The sequence below is a fragment of the Electrona antarctica genome, assembly GCF_951216825.1.
Source record: "Electrona antarctica genome assembly, chromosome: 3".
NCBI classification, from domain to species: Eukaryota; Metazoa; Chordata; class Actinopteri; order Myctophiformes; family Myctophidae; genus Electrona; species Electrona antarctica.
Window position 1 is genome coordinate 33671638 of NC_136808.1, and position 25130 is coordinate 33696767.

General features: G+C 43.6%; 1 protein-coding gene across 1 annotated transcript in view; it reads right to left on the reverse strand.

The window, feature by feature from the left end:
- Positions 1 to 25130, reverse strand: part of kif13ba (kinesin family member 13Ba) — an 84461-nt gene that overhangs the window by 31388 nt on the left and 27943 nt on the right. Inside the window, exons 4-9 of the mRNA XM_079496119.1 lie at positions 17026 to 17038; positions 16145 to 16205; positions 10724 to 10816; positions 8780 to 8960; positions 7379 to 7466; positions 5819 to 5953 (exon numbers count right to left, since the gene is read on the reverse strand). Of these exons, the coding sequence (XP_079352245.1) occupies positions 5819 to 5953; positions 7379 to 7466; positions 8780 to 8960; positions 10724 to 10816; positions 16145 to 16205; positions 17026 to 17038 (571 nt within the window). The remainder of the gene's footprint in view (positions 1 to 5818; positions 5954 to 7378; positions 7467 to 8779; positions 8961 to 10723; positions 10817 to 16144; positions 16206 to 17025; positions 17039 to 25130) is intronic.

The window sequence follows — 25130 nt, forward strand, 5'->3', positions numbered from 1 at the left end:
CACACACACACACACACACACACACACACACACACACACACACACACAGATTGGACATCCTGAATGCTCTGCAGGGGGATGGGCAGATATGAGAAAGGAAGAGTGATATTAATGATGAGTTCACTGAGAACACACGATGAGAGAGAGACACAGACAGACAGACAGACAGACAGACAGACAGCAATGGCCGTAAAACAGAAAAGACACCGACAGCAATACTACGTGTGTGTGTGTGTGTGTGTGTGTGTGTGTGTGTGTGTGTGTGTGTGTGTGTGTGTGTGTGTGTGTGAGAGAGAGAGGTGGGCATCTGGTGGGATATGAAGGAGTGCGTGTGCGCGTGTGTGTGTGTGTGTGTGTGCAGGTGTGTGCACGTGTGTGTGTGCAGCGTATTTGGTGTGTGTGTGCGTGCGTGAATACAGGGGAGTCGGGGTGTGTGTGTGCGTCCGGAGGTCATGCTGAGTGAGAAAAGAGCAGGAAGATTACAGTGTGATGTGAAAACAAAGACTGCCCTTGTTCTCTGAGACTGCGAGAAAGCGAGAGAGAGAGAGAGAGAGAGAGAGAGAGAGAGAGAGAGAGAGAGAGAGAGAGAGAGAGAGAGAGAGAGAGAGCAGGTGGGGGGTGTTACCATGTCTCTGCATGGACAGACAATGCAAAACAGTCATAAATTACATTTAATGCTCCAATGTCATGGTTTGCCGTGGACATTTCTGTGAAACTACTTGCATGTAGAATTTGCAATTATCAGTGTGAAGCAGGTGCGACCACTGCAGTGCTTTAATATGTTGGTGAGAAAGCACTCAGAAAGTGTGGTGCATTCATGGAATTTATGGAGGATTGTGGTAACACTGCAGAGCCCAGGAAATGATTGATTAATGATTATTACAGGAATATTTCTTCAATATCACATGAGGTCTTATTTGGTTGATTTGATTTGGTTAAAAAAAAAAGTGTCATAGTGAGTTAGTATATATTTGCATACTCGCTTCAGTCAGGGCTGTTGGGGGGGGGGGGGGGGGGGGGGATCTAATTTGATATTTTTTTTATCATGGAAATTCCTTATGCCTTTCCATAAGGGTTTGGAGCCAGCTTTAATAGGTGGTTTGGTTTAGGCATCTTGTATGGACACCTCCTGAGTGTCCGCCTAGGGAGGTTTCGCTGCACGTCCCACTGGTAAGAGTCAATGGGCTGTATTTTGCATGTCTTAAGTACCAGGTCTTATTACTTAACTTAAGACCTGGAGGCGTGATCAACACCATTTGGCTATTCTGAGTGGCCAAAGAGCATTGACCACGCCTCAAGGTCATAAGTTAAGTAATAAGACCTGGTACTTAAGACACGCAATGTGGCAGACCAAGGACCAGATGGGGGGGATTATATCTCCACACTGGCCTGGGAATGCCTGGCGAGACATGGCCAAAGCATTTCCACAGGTCCCCAGCCAAAAAGGTTGAGAACCCCTGGTCTAAACGGACAAAGCTATAACTGTATATAACTGTAAGACTCGGAAATCGAACCTGCGGGTCTTCCGCTGGAACGCCAACATCTTAATCACTAGGCCAAAGGGTATTCAGGCTGAAGTTGTGAGCTACTCTGCTCAGGGGTTCTCAACCCGTGGGTCGCAATCCCTCGGGGGGGGGGACGACGACATGCAACTGAATGGCTGGAACATGAGTTCCAGAGTTTACATAGTACACATAATGCATGCATAAACTTTCCTTAATGATTATATCTGGTTTCAGTATTCATTGATATATTTTCTCTATTATTAAGGTTATTTTTGCAGTCAGTTTGTATTGGTTTGTAAAGCATTTCCAGGGGTCCCCAGCCAAAAACGTTGAGAACCTCTGTGCTACACAACGATAAACATACATGTTAGCTTGATGTACCAACAACAACGTTTGTACTTTTCAGATCCAGGGAGACAAACCGATACAAGACCGACATACCGCTGCTACTGTTTTGCACTGTGTGGGCTATTTTTTTGTTATGCTTACAGTTTTTTGAACTGCTACTGTACCTGTTTTTTAAGCTCTTGTGCAATGTGCTGCACGTCGTGTTTTTCATAGTGCATAGCACACAGACATTTGTTTTTCTCTGTGTAGTCTAAATATTCTATACTCTATCATGCATCAATAATGCAGAGACGCTCTATTACTTAATGTATTACTACTAGCAGTGCCTTAGTTGTATTAAAACATGTTTTACCTTCAATTATTTATACACATGACATTGTCAACATTCTAGCAGTCAGCCAGATCAACATTTCACTTGTTGTATGTACAAGTGAGTAGTAGTAACTAGTCCTTACCCGTTCGAATATATGCACACCAAATGAGTACCACAGACGAAAAACAGTCTAAATCCAAATTTCATTCTGACCCCTCCACGAAAAGGCCTCGTTGTCCTGAACCCTTATCTATAATTTATACATTATGGATCAATAGTGTGGACTGTGGACTTAGACTGTTTTTCGTCTGTGGCATTCAATGATGTACAGTGTGGGTATTGGGTAATGTGATTTAGTAGATACAAAGATTATTGATGTTGATGTATGTTTTGAGGTGTACTCAGTCTGGTCTCAGAGGCACTTCCCCGTCTTATAAGAAAGGTCCAATTCTGGGGAAAAAAAGTGTGGTTGCCTCGATCGCATAGGCGCCTTCGGAAATGTAGGCCCCTCCCACTGATTTTGCTAACCAATTACAATGTCAAGTCAGCCCTGTGATCATGCATGTGTACGGGGGATTTATCCCCCAAAAAGCATGTTTTTGCAACAAACGTGTATTTTTTTTGCATTTGCGGCGCCCCCTATGGATGAAAATAGGCTCTCTGTTGATTAAACCACCCTCGACATGTGATTCAAATTGGGGTGGATTGGACATTCCAGGGGTGGGGTGGAGCATGCTGAGTCTCTGTTGGTCTCGTTCAGTATAGAGCGTCGCAGTCCCGCCCCCTTTCATGACGAAAAACAACAGCAGGTGTTGTAACCTGCCGTTTTCTTCTTCTTTCTAATTGACAGCCCATACATCCAAACAGAGAAATCCTATCTGATTGCCGCCTCTCTCTCTCTCTCTCTCTCTCAAAAGCCACACTGGCCAAGAGACATGCTACTTCACAATAGCCTGGTGGTGTGACGGTGACCTGACCCCTCGGCCTCCGTTACATTTCCTTTCCTTCTTTTCGCCCAGGGTGTGCTGCACTGGCCAGGCCCCAGGAGCACAGCCACTGTTCCAGAGACAATATGTAGGACTTTGGGTAACAAATCATTTCGCCTTTCTTGTTGTCCATTGGACAAAAGTTGAGGATAGTACCTGGCTGGTACCGTTTTGAAATCACCCCAGTCAATGTCCCAAGCGAGCTCAGGCAATACCAGCAGGTGACATGCAAACACAGTGCACTAATGACTGCCTGGTCAGAGAGAATACGATTCACGACAGACTCCCCGATAAGATAACTGCATGGATGCCCCTGTGTACAATTGTTGACAAACTTTTAAACTAGCCATTGTAAATGTGAAATGAATCACAATATGGTGTGTTGGTTTTAAGTTAATGAGTTAAACTTCAGCCAATGGAGAAACTGAACCTGTGTGTATTTATGTAGCGTAGCTAAAGCAGTGTCATGGATAAGAAGCAGTCGAGTGGCTCACTTCATTATCAGCTTCCCCACCAGCCTGCTGCCAGATCAGTATGTTTCACTGTAATGCAACGGCAGACAAAGTCACTGGGCTGGGCTGGCGTATCTGACTGTCTGATTGATCAACTGACTGACTCAATGACCGCCGTACATATTGACTGACTGTCTGGTGGGCTGGTCAGACGCTCTGAGCAGCTCCCTCTGTGTTGGGATAATGGGCTGGGTCAGCTGACTGTCTTGCTGCTTCAGTGAGTAAGTCTGGCTGACATGAGAAAACAGCTGGGGAGGCTAAAGGCTAAATGGTTCTCCAACGAATGACTTCATAGGAGATTATTTTCTGTTCAGCAGATTTGTTTTTCTATAGATGAATCCATGCAGCAGTGCCCTGTAGGCCAGGTGTAGGCAATCCATGTTGAGGTGTCAAGCTGCACTTAATGGGACACCTCAGCTATGGCTGCGCCCAGGGCACCCCTCCATGGATTCGTCTATAAATTAGCCTTACTGTAACTCATATACTCAGACTGCAAGTCTGAGGAGCCTTAATTGGCAAATTAATTTCACCCTTCTGTTACTGTAAAGTATATTTAAGTTGTGACAATAAAGTCTTTGTGATTCTGACTATAGCTAAAACTGAGCAGGATGTCTCAATGGCTTTGTGAGAAACAATGACTGACTCACTAGCTCTTTATAGACTAGCTGGCTGGCTGTAAACAGAGCAAATAGACACACAGCAGATCAGATGACAGACTTGAGTGACATAGCTGTTAATTATTAACAGTATTTCCTGCTTTTAAACCACACTGTGTCCTGGGCGGCCACCATGGAAACAAGTGCTCAGGACCTTGTGCTGGTACAAAGTAGGACAGGCAGAAACACTGACCAACTTTCGAATGCTCGGGCAACTCCAGCTACAAGTGCTACTACACTCGCTACTGCAGGCTTGACGCAAATTCCCTCGAGATGACAGTGACGTGCACTCAGGCAAGGGATGAAAAAACATAAGGAAACGAGAGAGGGGCAGTACTAGTGATGCAGTGGGTACAGTGTGTCATATGTTAAAGGCGTAGTGAAACGGAAATGGTGGACATTTTATTTTTAAGTTTCAGACGGTTTCAAGTTGAAACACTGCTTTGAAGTTTCTGAACCAATCAGAGCGTTGCATCCCTTCAGGCGATGGGACGGTAGCTATGCTACGCAGGACAGCATGGAGTGTGTTTGTTTACAAGTCAGATGGTCGGCCAGCTGTACCAGTTTACTGTTATGTGGCTTATTTCTACCCTATAATGTTTTCAGATACATATTTTAGCGTGATGATTAAGTTGAAACCGAGTCAAAGGATTGGTAAAAAAAAAGGGGGAAAAAAACATTGGTAATCTGTGGTCTAGGTACTCTGATTCTCAAACATTTTTGTCTGTAAATAACCTTTTCATGCACGGCAACCCTGAGTTACTTTATAGAACCTTACATGCATGTCATATAACGCTATGTGAATATGTAAATCTCCCCCACTAACATACAGTGTGTCACGAGGAAAATATCAGTTTCTGGGAATATTCTGGGATGGACATTCACCAAAAATATTTTTGGTGAAGAGATTTGATGTAGATTTGATGTAGAATGCACCAAGTACAGTGCAACTCAGGTCTGTTTGACAAAGTCAAATATTATCCAAATATTCTGAGCCACTCCTGGACTTGCATCACGTCACCCTAGGGTGCCACAGTACTCACTTTGGTCTAGTACTCTCTAGAATCGGGATGTGAACGAAACATTTGGCATCGGTCAGGCTAAAATTGAAGGCAGTTTTCTGTCCAAATCACAGTATGAAGACGTTGAAGGAATTGTAGTAGGAAACAGTGAATGACTCAGTAGTACAGGTCGGGAATATCTGGGTCATGAGGAGAGCAATGAAGAATCACCACAGCTAAAATAAGATGCTTCTAAAGAGCGTTGAAAAAGTGCCACCACCGCAAGATTAATTTAAGCAAAAAGGTTAAACTAACAATTACATAGACGGGGAAGCACACACATTTTACCCTGACACACAAATGTTAGCCGAGCTTACGCACATCTGTGCTTGTCTGTGTCTTACCCGAGACTGCATGTCTTTTAGTGTGTGTGTGTGTATGGACATGCATGTGTGTGTGTGTGTGTGTGTGTGTGTGTGCGCGTGCGTGTGTCTTACCCCAGAATGCAGGTCTTTCAGTGTGTGTGTAAGGATGACATTAAAGACAGCGTGAGAGCGGCTGCTCTCCTCATTCATGTTTGTGGCGGCGACGGTGCGAGACTTGTTCCCCTCGGACATCAGAGACTCGATGTCCTGTCAACACAACACAATACTTCATACACGTGACAATACGAGTCATCATTAATGTCCACGGTCATGCAGTAGAAGTGTTGATTTTGACAGCTGATTTTGATTATAAATATAGACACACACACATAAATAAGACACACATAAGATCAATCACATTGTCTTCCAGTGTTGCTGTCATTGTTTCATGTTTTACTAAGTCAGCTTCAACCTAAGCAGTTCTATTTTTACATCATCCATCCAGAATTTATATATAGAAAATGGTTTGCCACAGCAGCCATCTTTGATACAGTTTGATACAGATGACAGCATTGACAAACAAAACCACGTTTGTCACCATTAAAGCAATCCTGATGATGTTCTTTAGTGTGATGGTGGGTTGATTTTGTCTATGACGAGAAATGTTCGTGGACTACCTTTTTTTGTTTGTGTTGCGCTCGCTAAATAGCAGATCTACAAGCTCACAACACGTCTCGCTGCGGTGAGTTTTGAGCAAGCAACAGATGATTGATCTTATGTGTGTCTTATTTAGGATGGTTATCTGTTATTAACAGTAGGTATTGCATTATGATTGCTTAATCTGTAGCTCAACAATTGTAGAGATTATAGGTTGAAATTGTAAAGAGCGTGTTTGAACTATTTTACTTTTGCTATTGCTCAATTCTCAGTATAATAACAAAACACAAAACATTTAAAATACAGCTACAATAAAAAATGTGGTTGGCTTAGTCTAGGCTGATTTATCGATACTCAATTCAGAATCATAGAAGATGGCCTGGGCCGCTGGCATAACGGTCCGGGCACCTGCTTGTCACGGGTTCGAATCCCGATCCCGACAACTCTGCTGCACGTCACTCTCCATCTCTCTCTCTCTCCCCATTATTCCTTAATAAAAACTGTCACTCTATATAGTATGTTGTATCCTTGAGTGCTATGATTTTGTTTGTTTTTTTACAAGTCACTGAACAGATTATGTCTTCTTACTCAAATTCCAGATGAGTGGTACATTAAAAAGCAACACTTTCTTGCTAGAATCACAGAAGCAAAACTTGTATAACCACTTAAGTATAACCAGTTTGCCTTGTGTATGACTGTTGTAATGCTGTGTGCTAAAAGAGTGCACAGCTAATGCAATTCTGCACCGTGTATAATTACTAATTAGACCTGTAAAGGTCACAGGAGTGTGCTGCGTGTGTAGGCATTTTCTGTAAAAAGGGCATAATAAATGTAAAGTGTGTACGTCAGTGGTGTAACATTTTAAAACTTGATTCCAATACTTTTGGACTTTTCTCAAGCAAATGTCGGATTCCATAATTGTACCTGTAACAGCGTATTTCTACATTTGCAGTATTGATACTGTTACTTAAGTAAAACAATGTGAGTACATTTCTCCACCGCTGGTGTCCATTAGCGTTAGACTGAGGTCGTTACCTTATAGCAGGCCACAGCCAGTCGAGACAGGCCGTCCACATACGGTCCCAGGACCTTATGTTCCCTCACTCTCAGCGCCTGTCTGCTCCTGGAAAAGACACACGAAAACACTGTGTAACCCATTCAAACCCAGAAGGCATCTGTGTCATACATTTTTAGATTTGAGCCATATTATGTTATACTTTGTTTTTTTTTGTTTATCTTGAAAAATGTTTGTTGTCGTCAAGGGGCTCTGTGGCATTATGGTTACACCTCACTGACAATGTTGTATCCCCATGCTTATTGTTACATTTTTAATCACTCATCACTTGAGATGTCCTACTAACCTTAAGACCAGTCAGTCCATCTAATAAAACCAGCCGTACCCTATTAAACCCCTCCTAGTGACCAGAGCTTCATCGTTCTGCACTACATGGCCACTGCTCCATATGGCTGTCAGATGGTATGCCGCTGGACTGGCTGGCTTTAACAGGGTCAAAGGTCGTGTGGGGACAGGGGCAGGTCAGAGGTCAGCGGTGTCTGGGTTCAGGAGGCCCTTTTGCTGACAGAAACACAAAAGCCCAGCCCAGATAGGGATAGGGGCCCCACCCCCAGGGTCCTGATTTACTGACGCCCAGGCTGGACATGAACTCTGAGGAGACATACTGACCGCTGTTCTATTAGCGAGGAGGAACTAACGGAATCCATAACGATAAACCTCACCTGCAGCATCTTTCATACAGAGCATGTAACTTGGAAGTCCTCCCCAATCATGTCAATATACAAAAACTCAACTTTTTGTTTTGTTTTGACAATGGCAAAACTCTGCTCTGAAACAAAAACAGCTCAGTGGCGTCCGCCGTGCTGATTTACGGCCAGCCTGCTGGACATGAACTCTATGGACATCAGCCAGCTGCCTGTCCTTGTCATCTATACTAGCGAGAGGAGACAAGTGAGAGAAAAGTACTATTAATTGTGGATGACATTAAGGTTTTATAGTGCCTGGTTTACTAGGGTCTTTTCTATGCTTATTGCTCCTTTACAGCAGATTAGTGTGCACTGTGGAGCAATGTGCATGCACCTTCCAATTCAAATACCGGTAGTTCATTTGGATGTCATGTAATATAGAGGGTATGCGTGACGCGCGTGACATCATCATAACTGGAAGTTATGCGGGAATGCCTACTGAGTGGCAAAAAATTACTTTCTGGCTTTGACAGCCCACACATCCAAGCAGAAAAGTCTGATTGCATTAAACAACGTAAACTCACTTTGGCACTCACTTTATGCTCTCTATAGTATAACCCAATACCAAGTGCCTCATTGACCTTCGATATGAAGGAATTATCTTCTGGAACCTACGTGCTTTCAAGAGGTCAGATTTGGGAAGTGGAAAGTGAGGAGTAGGCTTGTGTGTCGTACCCTTTGGGGTCCAGGAGGTCTCGGACTTTCTCGTTGTAGATCTCCATGTAGGAGACCTCCACGGTGAAGCTGTTCTCCTCTCTCTGCTCCTGCACGGTGCGCTCAAACAGAGCGCTGCACAGCCTGGGGATCAGGCCGGGGTTGTCCACAGAGCCCATCATGGTGTACGACTTCCCCGAACCTGGAAGATAAGACACGCACGCACATTATGTATGCCCATAGATCAGTGGTTCTCAACCAGTGGTCCTTGAGGGAGTTCCAGGTGGTCCCCAGCTAAATGATGGAGAGTTGCTATCCAAATGGACCCTTATAGATCTTTAACTCTTGAGAGCGTAAAATGAAAGCAAATGGACCCGCAAGGGTCATTTGGTTTCATTTTACGCCCTCAAGAGTTAAATTGTTGTTAAACATCTGCATTATTTAATTTACAAGAAGTCTACACAATTAGAGAATGTAGAAGAATTTTATTTTATTTTTTTAAATATATATATCATTTTTATCCCACAATTTTGTAACCCATTTTTCACCCGTGTCAATTATCTAATGTGATCCTGGGCTCTACACACCCTCCGCCAACCTAGTCCCCATATATGGGGGACATGGGGAGAGCATTGAGCAACAGACTTTAACTCATGCTTCCTTCATGCCCGAGTGTCCAAGTTGCTCCTTTACACCCGACAGGGGGGAGTTTCCCTGGTTGGACGTAGCGCGTGGAGGGAACACGTTATTCCAACCAACGTTATCCCCTCCATCAGGCGCCCCGGCTGGCCAGGGGGAGGCAGTTTAGAGACCAGGAATTCTTATTTTGATCACTGTTTGCCTGTTATCTCTCCTAATGATACCAACATCAATACAGCATGGAATTGTGAACAAGATCTTATCCAATGACAACAAAATATTGTTATATTCTGCTGTACTATCACAATTTTCAAATGCTTCCACTCAGCATTCTGTACTTCGGAAAGTGAGTCAAAAATAAAGCAGATATCACATCATTTCCTCAGTTTTGCCTTTGCAGTCACTTCAATAACTCCTACTGAAAACTAAATTAGTCAAAGCCTAGCTGCATAGCATAAATGGATATGTGCGCACGCACGCACGCACGCACGCACGCACGCACACACGCACGCACGCACGCACGCACGCACGCACGCACGCACGCCTTTGGCCTGGCGGAGACGAAAAGTGAGTCTTTGCTCCTGACAAGTATTTAAGAAGCTAAGAGGACAAGAGAAAAAATAACAATGACAGCACAAGAGAAACAGTCACATGCTTGTGCTCAGTGTTACATGTAACACACAGAGAAGCCAGTTGGTCAACATGTCAGAGACCGTGTTTTACTGTCATAACATGGGACAATACAGGGTCTATATGGAACATAACGAGTGCTTACATAGCACAATCAAGAGTGTTAATTTAACTCTGGGAGAGTTCAATTGGACCCACAAGGATACATTTTTTAGTTAAACAGAATTTTGCTGCATACCATTTGTTATGAAGGCCCTGTTGCCTTAATGGGAGAACTACCAGTTCAAATCTGTGGCGAAAGGAATCTATTTGGGAAGATGAACTAGAACGGGAAACAGGTGTGCCAGTGCCACCTTCAGAAAACTGGGACTACAGTTATGCACAGGGCATATTTCTCACGCCCTCTGGTATGAGGTCATTATTGCCCTTCTCACTACTCACTCAATTCCAGTTCAAAGAGAAAATGTGTACTGGTGCTTTTCTAGTTACATTCTAGCCACTTAGCTGGTGTACAACAAGTGCAACTGGCTTTAGTTCCAGGATCAGAAACATTCCAATTGGCCAATAGGAAAGGAGTAATAGAGTCAGAGGGAGCTGAGAAGAGTACCAGAGGGTTTTATTCATTCATCTTTTTGAAGTAAATGACTGGTACAGGGATTTGATTCAAGAGCTTGACTGTGTTGATGAGTACTATACCTGTCTGTCCGTAGGCAAATATACAGGCATTGTAGCCAAGGAAGGCGTTGTGCAGAAGACTCTGCCCAAGGCACTGGAACACTACCTCCTGACCTGCAATATCGCAATATCACACACACACACACACACACACACACACACACACACACACACACACACACACACACACACACACACACACACACACACACACACACACACACACACACACACACACACACACACACACACACACACACACACACACACACACACACACACACACACACACACACACACACACACACACACACACACACACACACACACACACACACACACACACACGTTATTCTTGAAGATTTTGAAGATTTTAACGTTAGGCGTCAGGTTATTCTCTAAACATTCTGCAACAATAGGTTGCAACGCGTTGTGAGCTTGTAGATTTGCAATTTTTCACCAAGAGATTTGGTGTTATATGAATTATATAGGGTCTAAGTTGTTAAAGATTATTTGTTGCTTCATCATTTTGACAGTACACGGGAGGAGACGGATCATTAAGAGACATCAGAGAGGGTGGGAGGGGGGGGGGGGTTGACACGGCATGTGACGGCAGTCGGCTGAGCCATCACAGCATCCCACCAGGATTAGTCAGGAGTTTTAATTTAATCAGCGTTTTAACGTAGCTGTAAACTATATGCCCATTGCCGGGTTCCTGGTGGTGGCCTCCCGTGGCCTCAAACGGACTGAGACGACAGTTATCCGGTGTGGTTATCGAGCGCAGCGGCAGCAGGTTTTCAAACACATGGAACACATGGTGCACATCTTGAATCAGCATGCAGTTAGCAGCAGGCCCTTTTCAATAGGCGAACAGCTATGTAAACAACTGGCAGCTTATACAGCAGCCTATATGTAATACTGGTAACAAGTATCTTTAAAAATCTATTATAAATTAGATTTATGGGTGGCAGCCGGAATGTAGACGGCACCCGGGAGCAGTATGGGTTGGCGCCCCAGTCTGTGTCCTCCGTGAGGAGGAAGCCCAACAAACCCTCAGTGAGGCCTTTAGGAGGGCCATTCAAGCCACAAGCGGAGCAGCACCACCGTTGCGGCTCAAGAATCCACCACTCCTGAATGAAGTGTCTGGTGCTGGGAGTCTGGTGCAATGCACAGGTCCTGGCCTGTGCGAGAGCAGGAGTGGACCTGGTGAGACGTAGGAGGGGCCCGGACAGGAGTCAACCCAAAGAGCTTAGTCTTTCCACGCGCCGGAATCTGGCTCTCCCAGTCCCGGCAGAGTAGTTCCGATGGATTGTGTGGCCCTGGTCTTGCCCTAATGGGACTGATCGAGGGTAGCTACTGGGACGTAAGTCGGAACTTGATCACCCCGGCTGGCCCGGGTCACCTGAGTGAGGGGTATGATGTTCGAGAGACCTGAAACCCTGATGACCTTGGGATGCATCACTGAGGATACGTCCCAGGTTGTTCTTTAGTTTAGCAGTGTAGTAAAAATAAAAATGTATTTCATTTAAAAGATTACACCCGTGTGAAGTGAGGGGCGTTCTTATCATCGTACATCATCGATTCATTGTCAATGGGAATTTGTAGGACAAAAAAAAGAGATTTCTGTAACGGTCTCTCTGTGTACGTTTATTCCAATATATAGAGTTCTGTGTCAGGCATGCCAAAATATGAAGTGTTGTGATGGCAGAACAGGCCAGCTCCATGTATGGCGATATAGGGGTGATCAGGTCCAGAGCCCGGGCAGAGGCTTTTGTGCTGGTTCCGGACAACGGTGTATCCGACGGACTTGACACCAGGCACTGCACTACCTGTAGTGGTGTGGAACGCATGTGTCGAATTTGACGTCGGTGGGGCAAACGGTTCTCGAGTTACGTGCATTATAGACGTACACACGTACGTGCAGACTTTGTGCATTTATGGTATAGGCCACTGGTTGGTTGGTTGACAGTGTCAATATAGTGATCTAAAGCAGATGGCACACCGGATTGGACAACTAGCTTTATTGTTGTTCAGGGCAGGCATTGCGTTGCAATTACCTCTTTCCATTGGGAGAGTGAGACAACAGACATGAAACATGTGGATTGCAGCTTTAAATCCAATGTTCATTGGGAAGTGGTTCATGACTGAAAGTAGCAATTGAATCAATTTCATCAAGTGATTTCAGAAGCAAGGGAGCGCCCTTTGCCCCTGTATACTACACTGACAACAAGAGGAAACATATGGATTAAAGCAAAGAGAAATCTGAAATAATGTGTATGACTATTGACTAAGGTCACATTCCCACCTAATACTTCGGTAGACTCGATGCAAATGGGAGGAGAATTGCGTATTCTTGCATATTTAATTTGCTGCGGTTTGCCTTCACACTGTCATCCGCAGCTATTGGAAACGCAGCAGGGGGGACCTTTATCAATGTGTTCCATTCATAAACCATAGCCTACACACTACACAGTGAAATCTATGGTGATCAAAATTTCAAATTATACTCATAACGTGCATGTGTCGTGCCGTCTGGGACTGGACCCACCACCCCCCTCTCTCTCTCTCTCTCTCTCTCTCGCTCTCTCTCTCTCTCTCTCTATACGCACGCAGCCACGCACTGTTCTTTTGGGCATGGAAGGAACAGCGCTGAGCGCACTGATATAACAGACAGCAGCGCAAAATGTTTACAAGTTTATCGAGATGAAAGTCCCTACTCCCCAGTCCCCACACAGCGACAGCACTCCATGTTTACGGCACGCACAGACAGACAGACAGAATATTCTGTAGTGTAGGCTATAATACACTGTAGTGTTTTTATGTGTTTCCTTAAGCAATTGATTTAATGTACTCGTCCTAATTTCGATCAGGGCTTCAGTCTCCTCATTCGACCACGTCTATCCACGGTAACGGGACATCTTTGCGCTGCGTAAAATATGCCTTCTCCGTCTCCAACAGCTCCTCACCCGCCACATTGTTTGCTTCATTTCCTTTATTTACTGCGGATTGCATTCACACCTGCACCGAATCGTAATCAAGTGCGATTGGAAGCGAAGCGAAACCCCCGTTTTTGCTCGGAGTAGAATGCGGTTCTTTGATACGCATTAGGATTCAAATGAGCCTTCACACCTGCCAAACGAAGTGCACTTTCTGACAATGCGCAGCAGGATTCGTTTTAATCGCAGCAAAGCTTTCTGGTGTGAATGTCACACCAGAATGTCACACCAGAATATTATTGTTTCTAATATATGTAAACGACATGACTTCAGCTTGTGACTGCAACTTGTTCCTGTTCGCAGATGACTCAGCACTGCTGGTCTCGGACAGGGACAAACTGCAGGTTGAAAATGCCCTCAGCTCTGAACTCGGTAGAATCTGCACCTGGCTCGCTGATAACAAACTATCTTTACACCTGGGAAAAACTGAATCCATTCTCTTTGGCTCTATTAGTAATCTCAGCAAGGCAAATGGCTTCTTGGTTAGAGTGGGTGACAATGTTATCACACGTAAAGATGAAATTACCTACCTAGGTTCCATCCTGGAGGCTAATCTTTCCGGTGATAAAATGGCCACCAACGTAATCAAAAAAGTCAACCATAGAACAAGATTCCTCTACAGGATCTCCTCACTGGTCAACAAAAACACCTTGAAGACCTTAACAGGAGCCCTTGTACAGGGATTCTTTGACTATGCATGCACCTCCTGGTACCACAGCACCTCAAAGGCCCTTAAAACCAGGCTCCAGACTTCCCAAAACAAACTGGTCAGGCTCCTACTTGATCTAGCCCCCCGAACCCACCTCACCCCTGCCCACTTCGACAGGCTGGAATGGCTTAGGGTCGACGACAGAGTACAGCATCTTGCAATGGGTCTGGTCCACAAGATTCGATACACCACCAAGATACCCATGTACCTGTCTAGATACTTCCTTAATGTTAACGAAGTCCACACCCACAACACCAGAGGGAGTGCAACGAACCATGTACAACCCAGATTCGGCACAAACAAGGGACTAAATTATTTTCGCTCCTATGCCACCAAAATGTGGAACGCCCTACCAACTGTCATTAAGACATGCAAATCCCTTGACTCCTTCAAAACCGCTCTCAAAGGGCACCTACGGATGGCTGCAATTCGAAACTGGCCCCCGTAAAATCTGAATCCCCCCCCCCGCCCCCCCCTTTCTTTTCCCCTCACTGTATATATCTCTTTTCCCTTTTTACCTCCTTTATGATGAATTCCTGTTCTGTCTATAGAAGTGTCTATTTGTACGTCTCTAAATGTTTTGATGATTTGAACATGGTGGACCCTATTGGAAACAAGTGTAATGCTTAATTGGGTCGTCCACTCACAGTTAACAGCCTTTGTATTGAGTTTGTGCTTGAAATGTACTGTAATTCTGCAAACTGTTAATAAATTCTTCAATCAATCAATCAAACCTAAGTCAATAGTCAGTGATTTGTGAAACAAACAGTGTGAAAGGAGCAGACCCCCCACACACTAGCACCGTTTCCTAAACACAATATGTAAAATTATGTTTTAATAATATTGTTCCTGCTGTTTTACATACTGGCAACCAGGTGAAGAAATCACAGATTGAGGCCATTGCTAGACAGGCAAATCAAATGCTGTAATCTTACAAAAATATATATGTCTCAATGCATGCGTCACAGGTACATTAAGAGCTCATAGATCGACTATTTTCACTGCGCAACATGCTTCCATAGATAGAAGACATGCATAATCCAAACGACTGAAATCAGTTGTATGTAACGACTGAGAACTTTAATCTGTGGAAACTTCAAACTCTATGGACATTCAGTCATGGCACTGTGCGACAGCATGAAACGTACAATTACATAGAGTTTAAATTAGCTTATTACATTAAAATACACTATATGGACAGTAAGGGCTCATTGAAACGAATGGCTAAATCCAACGCGCAGATCCATCAGTAAGTATGAATGTGACATTTACATGTGAACTCAACTGCAGATAAATGGATGAATGGAGAGGCAGTCGCCCATTAATAACTAACACTACATTATACAGTCTGCTTTATAGTCTGTATACAGACAGACAGAGAGAGAGAGAGAGCGAGAGAGACATATAACATTTAACACGGCTCAGAACAGCTGACATGTACAACAGTATATCTGTTTTGGTCCATTTAAACGTACGCACGCACGCATGCATGCATGCATTAACATTACTTGGGAAACGGTGCAGCTATAAATATGTTCTTTAGAAGTGTTAGTTTTCTCATGGGGAATATGAAACTGATAGCCGTGTATGGAGCAAACAATCTGAATCCATATCAGACTATGTATGGCTTCAGTGCATCCATAATGACTCGGCAAAATAGGAAGATGTTGTCAAACATCTTCAAACATAAATATGTTTTGTAAGAAATGATTAATCATTGTGTCTGGTTATGCTCACCTGCAAATTTGTCCTTCTCAGACTCATCCATGGACCAGAAACAGTAGTCATAGGCAAAGGTCTGGAAGAGAGACGGGAGAAGGGATCTAATATATCAATTGACTGACAGACAGAAAGAGAAGGATCCAAGCGTGGGAATCAGTCACAGTGACACAGACAAGACAGTCACAGTGACACAGACAAGACAGTCACAGTGACACAGACAAGACAGTCACAGTGACACAGACAAGACAGTCACAGTGACACAGACAAGACAGTCACACAGACAAGACAGTCACAGTGACACAGACAAGACAGTCACAGTGACACAGACAAGACAATCACAGTGACACAGACAAGACAGTCAGTGACACAGACAAGACAGTCACAGTGACACAGACAAGACAGTCACAGTGACACAGACAACTTTAAAAGAGGAATAGTGACTTCATTGCCTACTGAAAGTAATCACATCCCAAGGATAAACATTTCAGAAGACATTTACAATGAATCCCTGCCAAATATTTGTTTCTGAAACACTAAAGGTAAAACACCAAACATGCAGGTACCAGCATTGGGAACTTAGAAGTCTGGACAGAATTATATACAGTGTGTTTATCCTTCAAACAAGCTCAGAGTCCAACTTGTCAAGCTGCCCCTCAGTTACCTGGCATTCAAGTTAGGTGTTTTCGAACACGGTAATAAATATATAATATACTATATTTGATATAATCGATATAATTTAATCTTCATGTAACCAGAGACAAATGACAAATGTGAGTAATGCATCTTACAAGGTAAAAAAAATCATGAATACAATTTTCATCTATAATGAACGATTCCTATAAAAGCGGTGTGTGTGTGTGTGTGTGTGTGTGTGTGTGTGTGTGTGTGTGTGTTACCTTGGTTTGACTCCTGACAATGTTGCAGGAGAGGTCACAGTTCATGGGGATCACACGGAGGTGAGAGAGACACAGAAAGAGACAGAGAAAGAAAACATTTAGATTATGGTTCAAGCGACAGTGACAGTGTAAGGTGCATCTACAGTGTATAAAGCCTTATGGTCCATTTAATGTATTATATACGCTGGTTTAAACACGCACACACAGAATTACACCAAGCCACACAGTAAATGCTCCACGCATCTTTACGTACGTGTGTATGTACGTCTGTAATCCATGTAACTCGAGAACCGTTCACTCCACTGAATTCAAATCTGATGCACATGTTCCACACCACCACAGGGAGTGCAGTGACCGGCCTTGAGTCGGTCGGATACACGGTTGTCCAGAACCGCCACAAAAGGCTCTGGTCAGGCTCTGTCAGTGGACCTAATGAGCCTAAGTCCCCACACCTGTATAATTCCCAGGCTCTGATCAACTAGACTAGACCTTGAAGTCTGTACATGAGTCATACACTTAAAGACATACACACATAGGCACAGGGATGTGATGCATACAGTATTTATGTAAGATGGGGTGGGGGGGGGTTATACGTGAGAAAGAGGGTGAGACAGACACTGGTGACTGGTCATATGAGAGAGGGAGAAGCAGAAGGGCAAACGACAGAAACAGTGAGAGTAGGGCACAGAGAGTGAGTAAGGAACTGGGTTAACGACAGCAAAGGAGAGACAGAGAGAGAGACTGAAAGTTATGTCCGGATAATGAGAGCAACCATAGGCCGCCCGACCGCCGTAGGGATATAATGTACGCAAAACGAAGTAAAGAGCTTTGTCTTCTTACAGTAGGAACACACGCACACACAGAAGTCAGTGATGTAGAGGCACAAATTTAGGCCAGAGGCACAACTACATTGCAGAGTCTGACTGTCTGAGCCACCCTCACCATGCGCGCACGCACGCACGCACGCACGCACGCACGCACGCACGCACGCACGCACGCACGCACGCACGCACGCACACACACACAGCGAAGACTAGTTGAGAGTGAAACTGTGTGTGTATGTGTGTGTGTGTGTGTGTGTGTGTGTGTGTGTGTGTGTGTGTGTGTGTGTAAGAGATGAGAGAGTGAGAGGGATGAGACAGTGAGAGGGGTGAGATAGTGAGGGGTGAGACAGTGAGAGGGGTGAGACAGTGAGGGGTGAGACAGTGAGGGGTAAGACAGTGAGGGGTGAGACAGTGAGGCGTGAGACAGGGAGATGGGTGAGATAGTGAGGGGTGAGACAGTGAGATGGGTGAGACAGTGAGGGGTGAGACAGTGAGATGGGTGAGACAGTGAGGGGTGAGACAGTGAGATGGGTGAGATAGTGAGGGGTGAGATAGTGAGGGGTGAGACAGTGAGAGGGGTGATACAGTGAGAGGGGTGAGACAGTGAGGGGTGAGACAGTGAGAGGGGTGAGACAGTGAGGGGTGAGATAGTGAGAGGGGTGAGACAGTGAGAGGGGTGCGACCGTGAGGGGTGAGACAGTGAGAGGGGTGAGACAGTGAGAGGGGTGAGACAGTGAGGGGTGAGATAGTGAGAGGGGTGAGACAGTGGGGGGTGATACAGTGAGAGGGGTGCGACCGTGAGGGGTGAGACAGTGAGAGGGGTGAGACAGTGAGGGGTGAGACAGTGAGAGGGGTGAGACAGTGAGAGGGGTGAGATAGTGAGAAGGGTGAGATAGTGAGAAGGGTGAGGCAGTGAGGGGTGAGACAGTGAGAGGGGTGAGACAGTGAGAGGGGTGAGGCAGTGAGGGGTGAGACAGTGAGGGGTGAGACAGTGAGGGGTGAGACAGTGAGAGGGGTGAGACAGTGAGGGGTGAGACAGTGAGAGGGGTGAGACAGTGAGGAGTGAGATAGTGAGAGGGGTGAGACAGTGAGGGGTGAGATAGTGAGAGGGGTGAGACAGTGAGAGGGGTGAGACAGTGAGGAGTGAGAGGGGTGAGACAGTGAGTTTGAGTTAGAGGGAAGAGAGTGAGCAGGATGACTGATGGTAGGAAGGAATTCCAGCGTTCACCACTTCAACTGAATGCTGAGTCATCAGAAGGGTGTGTCAGGAGAAATGGAACACTTAGGAAAAGCGCACACACACACACGCACGCACGCACAAACGTGCACACGACACGCACACAGTAAATACACAAGAGCCTGGTTGTTCGACAGATTTGTCATGAGCTATACTGATTCCAATATTTTGGTGAAAGGCTAATTCTTTGCCGAGTCTCTCTCTAAAAGATTTGAATATTCATATTAATGTAGAGAACTCTGTAGTACACAAGTGTCTTTCATTCTAGACAGGCATGTTTGTTTACCATAAAAAATATATATATTTCAAGACAGAGATGCTGTGTAGCCAGTTTGTCATGAAATGAAGAAAAAGATGCGGGAGGAGATAAGTTTTAGCTTCATGGTTTGAGGAAAAAGAGAGTAATGACATCACAATACCAACTCAACACACTCCACTCAACTCTGCTCACTTGACCCTGCACATTAGTGAAAGTTGCAAAGTGATAGCACACATGAGTGATCTGTTCTGAATTTTCAAAGTTTAAAACTTTGAACATGCAAGCGCACATTTTTCAACTTGAACCCCAGCATCCCTAATGTGGGTGGAACATTAGCCAAAAATAGCAGATCTACAAGCATTGTGAGCTTGTAGATCTTCTATTTTTGTGTAGATCAGTACAGTACAGTGTAACTCAGGTCGGTTTTACTAAGTATGTAGGGTCTAAAAGTGGTTGAACTGAACGTATTCTGCGGCATTCCTGGACTTGTGTCACGGAACTCACTTTGAGAAACCCTGCTTTACAGGTCCCCCAAAAGACATGATTAGACGACTGGTGTTTCAGAACGCTGCTGCTCCAGTCCTTAGCAAGAAAGCGGTTCATAGAACTTCAGTTCTTAGATCTTTACACACCGGCTCCCGGTCTGTAAAATAAACTATTTCAAAATACTACTATTGGTTTAGGGCCAAAATACATTTCATTGTGATCATTGTGTGCTGCTACATCATGAACCATCCACACCTCAGGTCATCTGGAACTGGTCTACTAAATGTGAGTAATGTTCATTTTTTGTGCACCACATAAACTCCCAGAAAATTGCAGGTACGCCACAAGTCGTATAGTTCTTTTAAATCAAAGCACTGTAATAGTAATTTGTTTTATTTGTTTTTATTATTTATAAATATATTCCAATGTCCCATAATGTTCATGATGTTTATTGGGCTTCGACTTAATTGTGCTGTCTTGATGTCTTAATGCATAATGTTTTGTGTAGAGCACTTTGAACTGCCTCGTGTTGAAATGTACTATGCAAATTAACTTGCATTGCTGGCCAACAATGCCGGTTGAGGAAGTTTGGCATCGGACAGGACCTATATGTGCCAAGTTTTGTTTATTTTGGCTGATATGGTACAAACGCAACGATATGCCCCGTACTGTATATCAGTCAATCAGATATATCTATTCGTCTTCAATTAGTACAAAATGCTGCTGCTCGCCTTCTAAATGGCTCCAGGAAATTCGACCACATCACCCCCATTTTACCTACACTGGTTCCCAATCTCCTTCAGAATCGATTCTCGCTGGGGACGCTGTGGGAGTGTTCCCTCCTCCGTGTCATCAGTGCCCATACCCGAGGCGGGGTTGGCGAAAGGGCCTTTCTGTGTGGAGTTTGCATGTTCTCCCCGTGTCCCCTAGGGTAGGTAGTAGGTACCCTCACAAAAACATGCAGTAATCCTGGTCTCTAAAACTACCTCCCCCTGGCCAGCCGGGGCGCCTGATGGAGGGAAAAGGAACAGGTCGGAATAACGTGTTCCTTCCACACGCTACGTCCGGCCAGGGAAATTCCCCCCCCGTCAGGTGAAAAGAAGCAGCTTGGACTCCTCATGCATAGAAGGAGGCATGAGGTCAGTCCGCTGCCCCCCCAGGTTGGCAGAGGAAGTGTAGCGCCTAGGATTACATTAGATAATTGGCACTGGGTGAAAAAACTGGGTTGCAAAAGTCGTGGGATAAAATTAAAAAATATATATATATATATACTATTGCTGTGACATTAAATAACTTCTCCAGTGCTCTAACATAGTAAACCCTGCAGTGTTAACTTTTACACTTTCAGAGTTAAATTAACTGTGAGCCGTCAACAAACCCACTGGGCAATTAAATAGTCCCAAGTGGCTGACCTCTTGCTGCTACATTGTAGATTACAGAGCACTTGTCATAGCACTTGCACTAGCCTCGACGACCTTGCAGGCAAATGCAAAGGCTACAATGTAATTTACATACAGTAGGATGTTATGTAGACAGATGCCAGTTCATTGGTGACCTGGCATCCTATAGTGTACTGTGTATAGTTTCAATGTGTGGATATTCTACTGTTAGACTTGTTATTGATTAACCTACTGATCCTAGATTGCTGTTTTTATGCATTTGATGCATTACCTTGCGTTGTTCTTGCTTACTGTAAATCGCTCTGGATTAAGAGCATCTTCTGAATGCCTTGTGAATTGTAGAGTAGGCATTGAACGTGCGTGCACAATAAAAGTCTGAATCATAAAGACTTTATGACATTATTACCAGGATTTCTTATCTGCTTACAAACAATGATTTTCTTTTGAGCACCTGGAGCAGAGATAACCTAACCCAACCATGTACATAATAACATCATGTTGGACTGGCATTATCCGACTCTGTTCTCAGCAGAAGTTAAACATACCCAGGCCAGGGCACAGAGCATAATGTTTGTGGACCTATCACCATTTGTGACCACATTTGACTGAGAGACTGCCATCGCGCAAAATCCAGCTTTTCACCAGAGGAGAAAAACCTTTTTTTTCTTTTTTCTTTTGAAATGAGTTAATAGCACAGGCAGACTCTTCACATACTAGAGCATGTCTGAAATAAGTGTCAGCGCTGAAATCGACATGTAAATATGAAATAAATGCTTAAACATGTATCTAGGTGTAATGTTAGAGTCCACAGAAGTGAACCTTTCAAGCCTGTTTTCTCAACTTGCTGTTTTCTGCAAGACATTACTCTATAAGCCATATCTCCAAAACTGGTGGGTCAAACTGAACAACCAATATGTCAATTTGAAGCTAAGATTCCCTGCTTTCAAATGATATGAAAAAACGAAAATTCAAAAAAGTCCAATGGCAGTCTCTCTATCAAATTTAGTCACATTTAATTTCAGGTCACGCAACCATCCATTTTCCCCATTGCGCTCCATTTAACTCACAGTCACACAGTCACAGACACACTTTTCACACGGAATCCAGCACACAACTGGTTTTGCATATTATGATCCCCTCTGTTGAATCTACTTCCATCTACAGAGAATGTTTTACACATCATTTACACATTAAGATAACACGTTTGATAACACTCCCAGCGTGTTGCTATTACAAAGCAGCGTGTGCTTATGGCAGTGGAGCAACACCACCAGTCCACACACCATCACTACCAGTCCTTTTAAAGCTCCCTGCTCCCTCCCTGGCACAAGATGAAGATAACCCAGTGAACTGCTTCAACAACAGTTCAGTCAACAGGCTGCCGCTAAGCCATGCCACCAAATGGTAGTGCTGTCACAATTACAAGTTGACGATTGCCACACAAATATTTTTTTTGTGTGGCACAAAGATTGCCACAAAGATTTAATTGTGTTTTTTTTGCATTGAACATTGGAACGTTACAATTTGTATTTCTGTTTGCCTTTTAGACATCGTAATCACAAATTGCACAGGGCAGATATGACAAATTATTAAAGGAGCACATCACTGTGTGACATGTCAGCTTGTAGATCAGCCATTTCCTCTATTTTTTTAAATGTATATATGGTATGTATATATTATATACATATATTTTCCAACATAGAAACGATTGACGATTATGCAAAACTAATTGTGATTATCTCAAATAATTGCAATTAGGCGATTATGTAATAATTGTGACAGGCCTACCAAATGGACACGAAGACTGAATATTAGGGATGCACAGAAATTAGGAATGAACATTGATTTTTTTGCCCGATATCTGATAACCGATTAATTGCATGGTCCAACTGGTCGATCGATACCAATACCGATATTTCTATGCAAGTTTCCGGCAGGGTTTACCTTACACCTGTTATACAGGAGATGTGATTCATTCTACAGTAGGTACAGATGCATATAGCCATTTTATTACCCATTAGGCCTAGTTGAGTAAACTGTATTTAGTGACATCATCGTTAGGCAGATTTTTTTTAAAACAAGATTCTTTTACAAAAATGTTTCGATTTTTATTATCGTGAGAACGATGGCTTCCATTTTCGCATTGAAACTTTTCAGGACTAGAAAGCCTGCAGTTTCTATTAGCTTGGATTCCTCATCAATGACGTCACTGGTGGACGGGTTTTTGAACTGCCCACAGCCCTCCTATCCTATGACACACAGACTGAGCAGAAAAAAACGGTGCCATTTTATCATGATTATTATTTACAACTTATTGACCCACAACACCAGAGGGAGTGCAACAAACCATGTGCAACAAACCATGTGCAACCCAGATTCGGCACAAACAAGGGACTAAATTATTTTCGCTCCTATGCCACCAAAATGTGGAACGCCCTACCAACAGTCATTAAGACATGCAAATCTCTTGACTCCTTCAAAAGCTCTCAAAGGGCACCTACGGACGGCTGCAATTCGGAACTTCCAACGATGGAAAGGGCCACTATATTTCCACACTCACTCCAGAGGGCCACATTGCATGCATGTCGTAGCAAAAATCTACAAGTTCAAAACGTGTCGCATCGCGACACGTTTTGAGCTTGTAGATCAGCTATTTTTGCTATATTTGAATTGAAATCCTGAATATTTCTTTGCTATTTTTAATTGGGATCCTGAAAAGTCATTTTAACTAAATGCAAATATATTTGACATAAAAAAACCAATAACATTATTTGTATACATTATTTGTATACTACTAATTTAGACTAAGTAATTAAAGCGAGTCATGTTTGCATGTTTGGAATTGTAACAGCTGAAATCAATAACATATCAGTATTCCGAAATGAATCTGAGGACCGCATTAAGTGAAGGTGGGGGCCGCATGTGGCCCGCCCATGTATGCTGTATATGTTTCTTTTCCCTTTTTACCTCCTTTATGATGAATTCCTGTTCTGTTCTTTGACTATATAGAAGTGTATATTTGTACGTCTCTAAATGTTTTGATGAATTGAACAAGGTGGACCCTCTTGCCGTCCACTCACAGTTAACAGTCTTTGTATTGAGTTGTGCTTGAAATGTACTGTAATTCTGCAAACTGTTAATAAATATTTCAATCAATCAAACCCTTTTGGAAGCTTCCCCAGGAAAACACTGATTGAATATGTGACCTTTAATCATCACAATAAGCTTTTTCAGCTTGTTAAAGAAATATTGACATTATTTTGTCCATACAGTCAACTGATATTGCGTTTTTAAGAAAACACAGATATGAACAATTAATTGTGCTCCTACTGAACATCTCTAGCGGAGGCTACCGGTATGTCAGTACTGGCAGCAGATCCCACCCTGATGCTCTGGGCCACTCGTCCCAGATATAGTAGGCCTATGTGCGTGCGTGCACACATATCTGGTATGTGTGCCAATTTTACTGTGACCAATTTCACAAATTCCTCTGCACTCATTGTACTCAGCAATTGTTTGTGCGTGCACAGATACAGCATGTCCTATGACAATATGTGCAAGTTATTAATATGAAAATATCACCATGAAATTGGTCTGCATTAATCACACTCATGATTGCATTAGCTGTGCATTATGTGTGTCATCGACAAAATAAATTCTTAGCAATAGTCATAGGATTGTGTCCATTAGTTTATTTAATCTACAAATCATTAAAACTGTATGTAACGGCGAGCCGTTTATTATTGTTTTTTTTATGTTGTTATTTTCTGATTATGATTCGTTAAATATATATATGTACTTATTCTTATTTCCATATATATATTTACGCTAGATTAGTTCAGGTTGGTGATGTTAAGAACTGAACATTTTAATGTTGATTTCAAAATGACTACCAACTA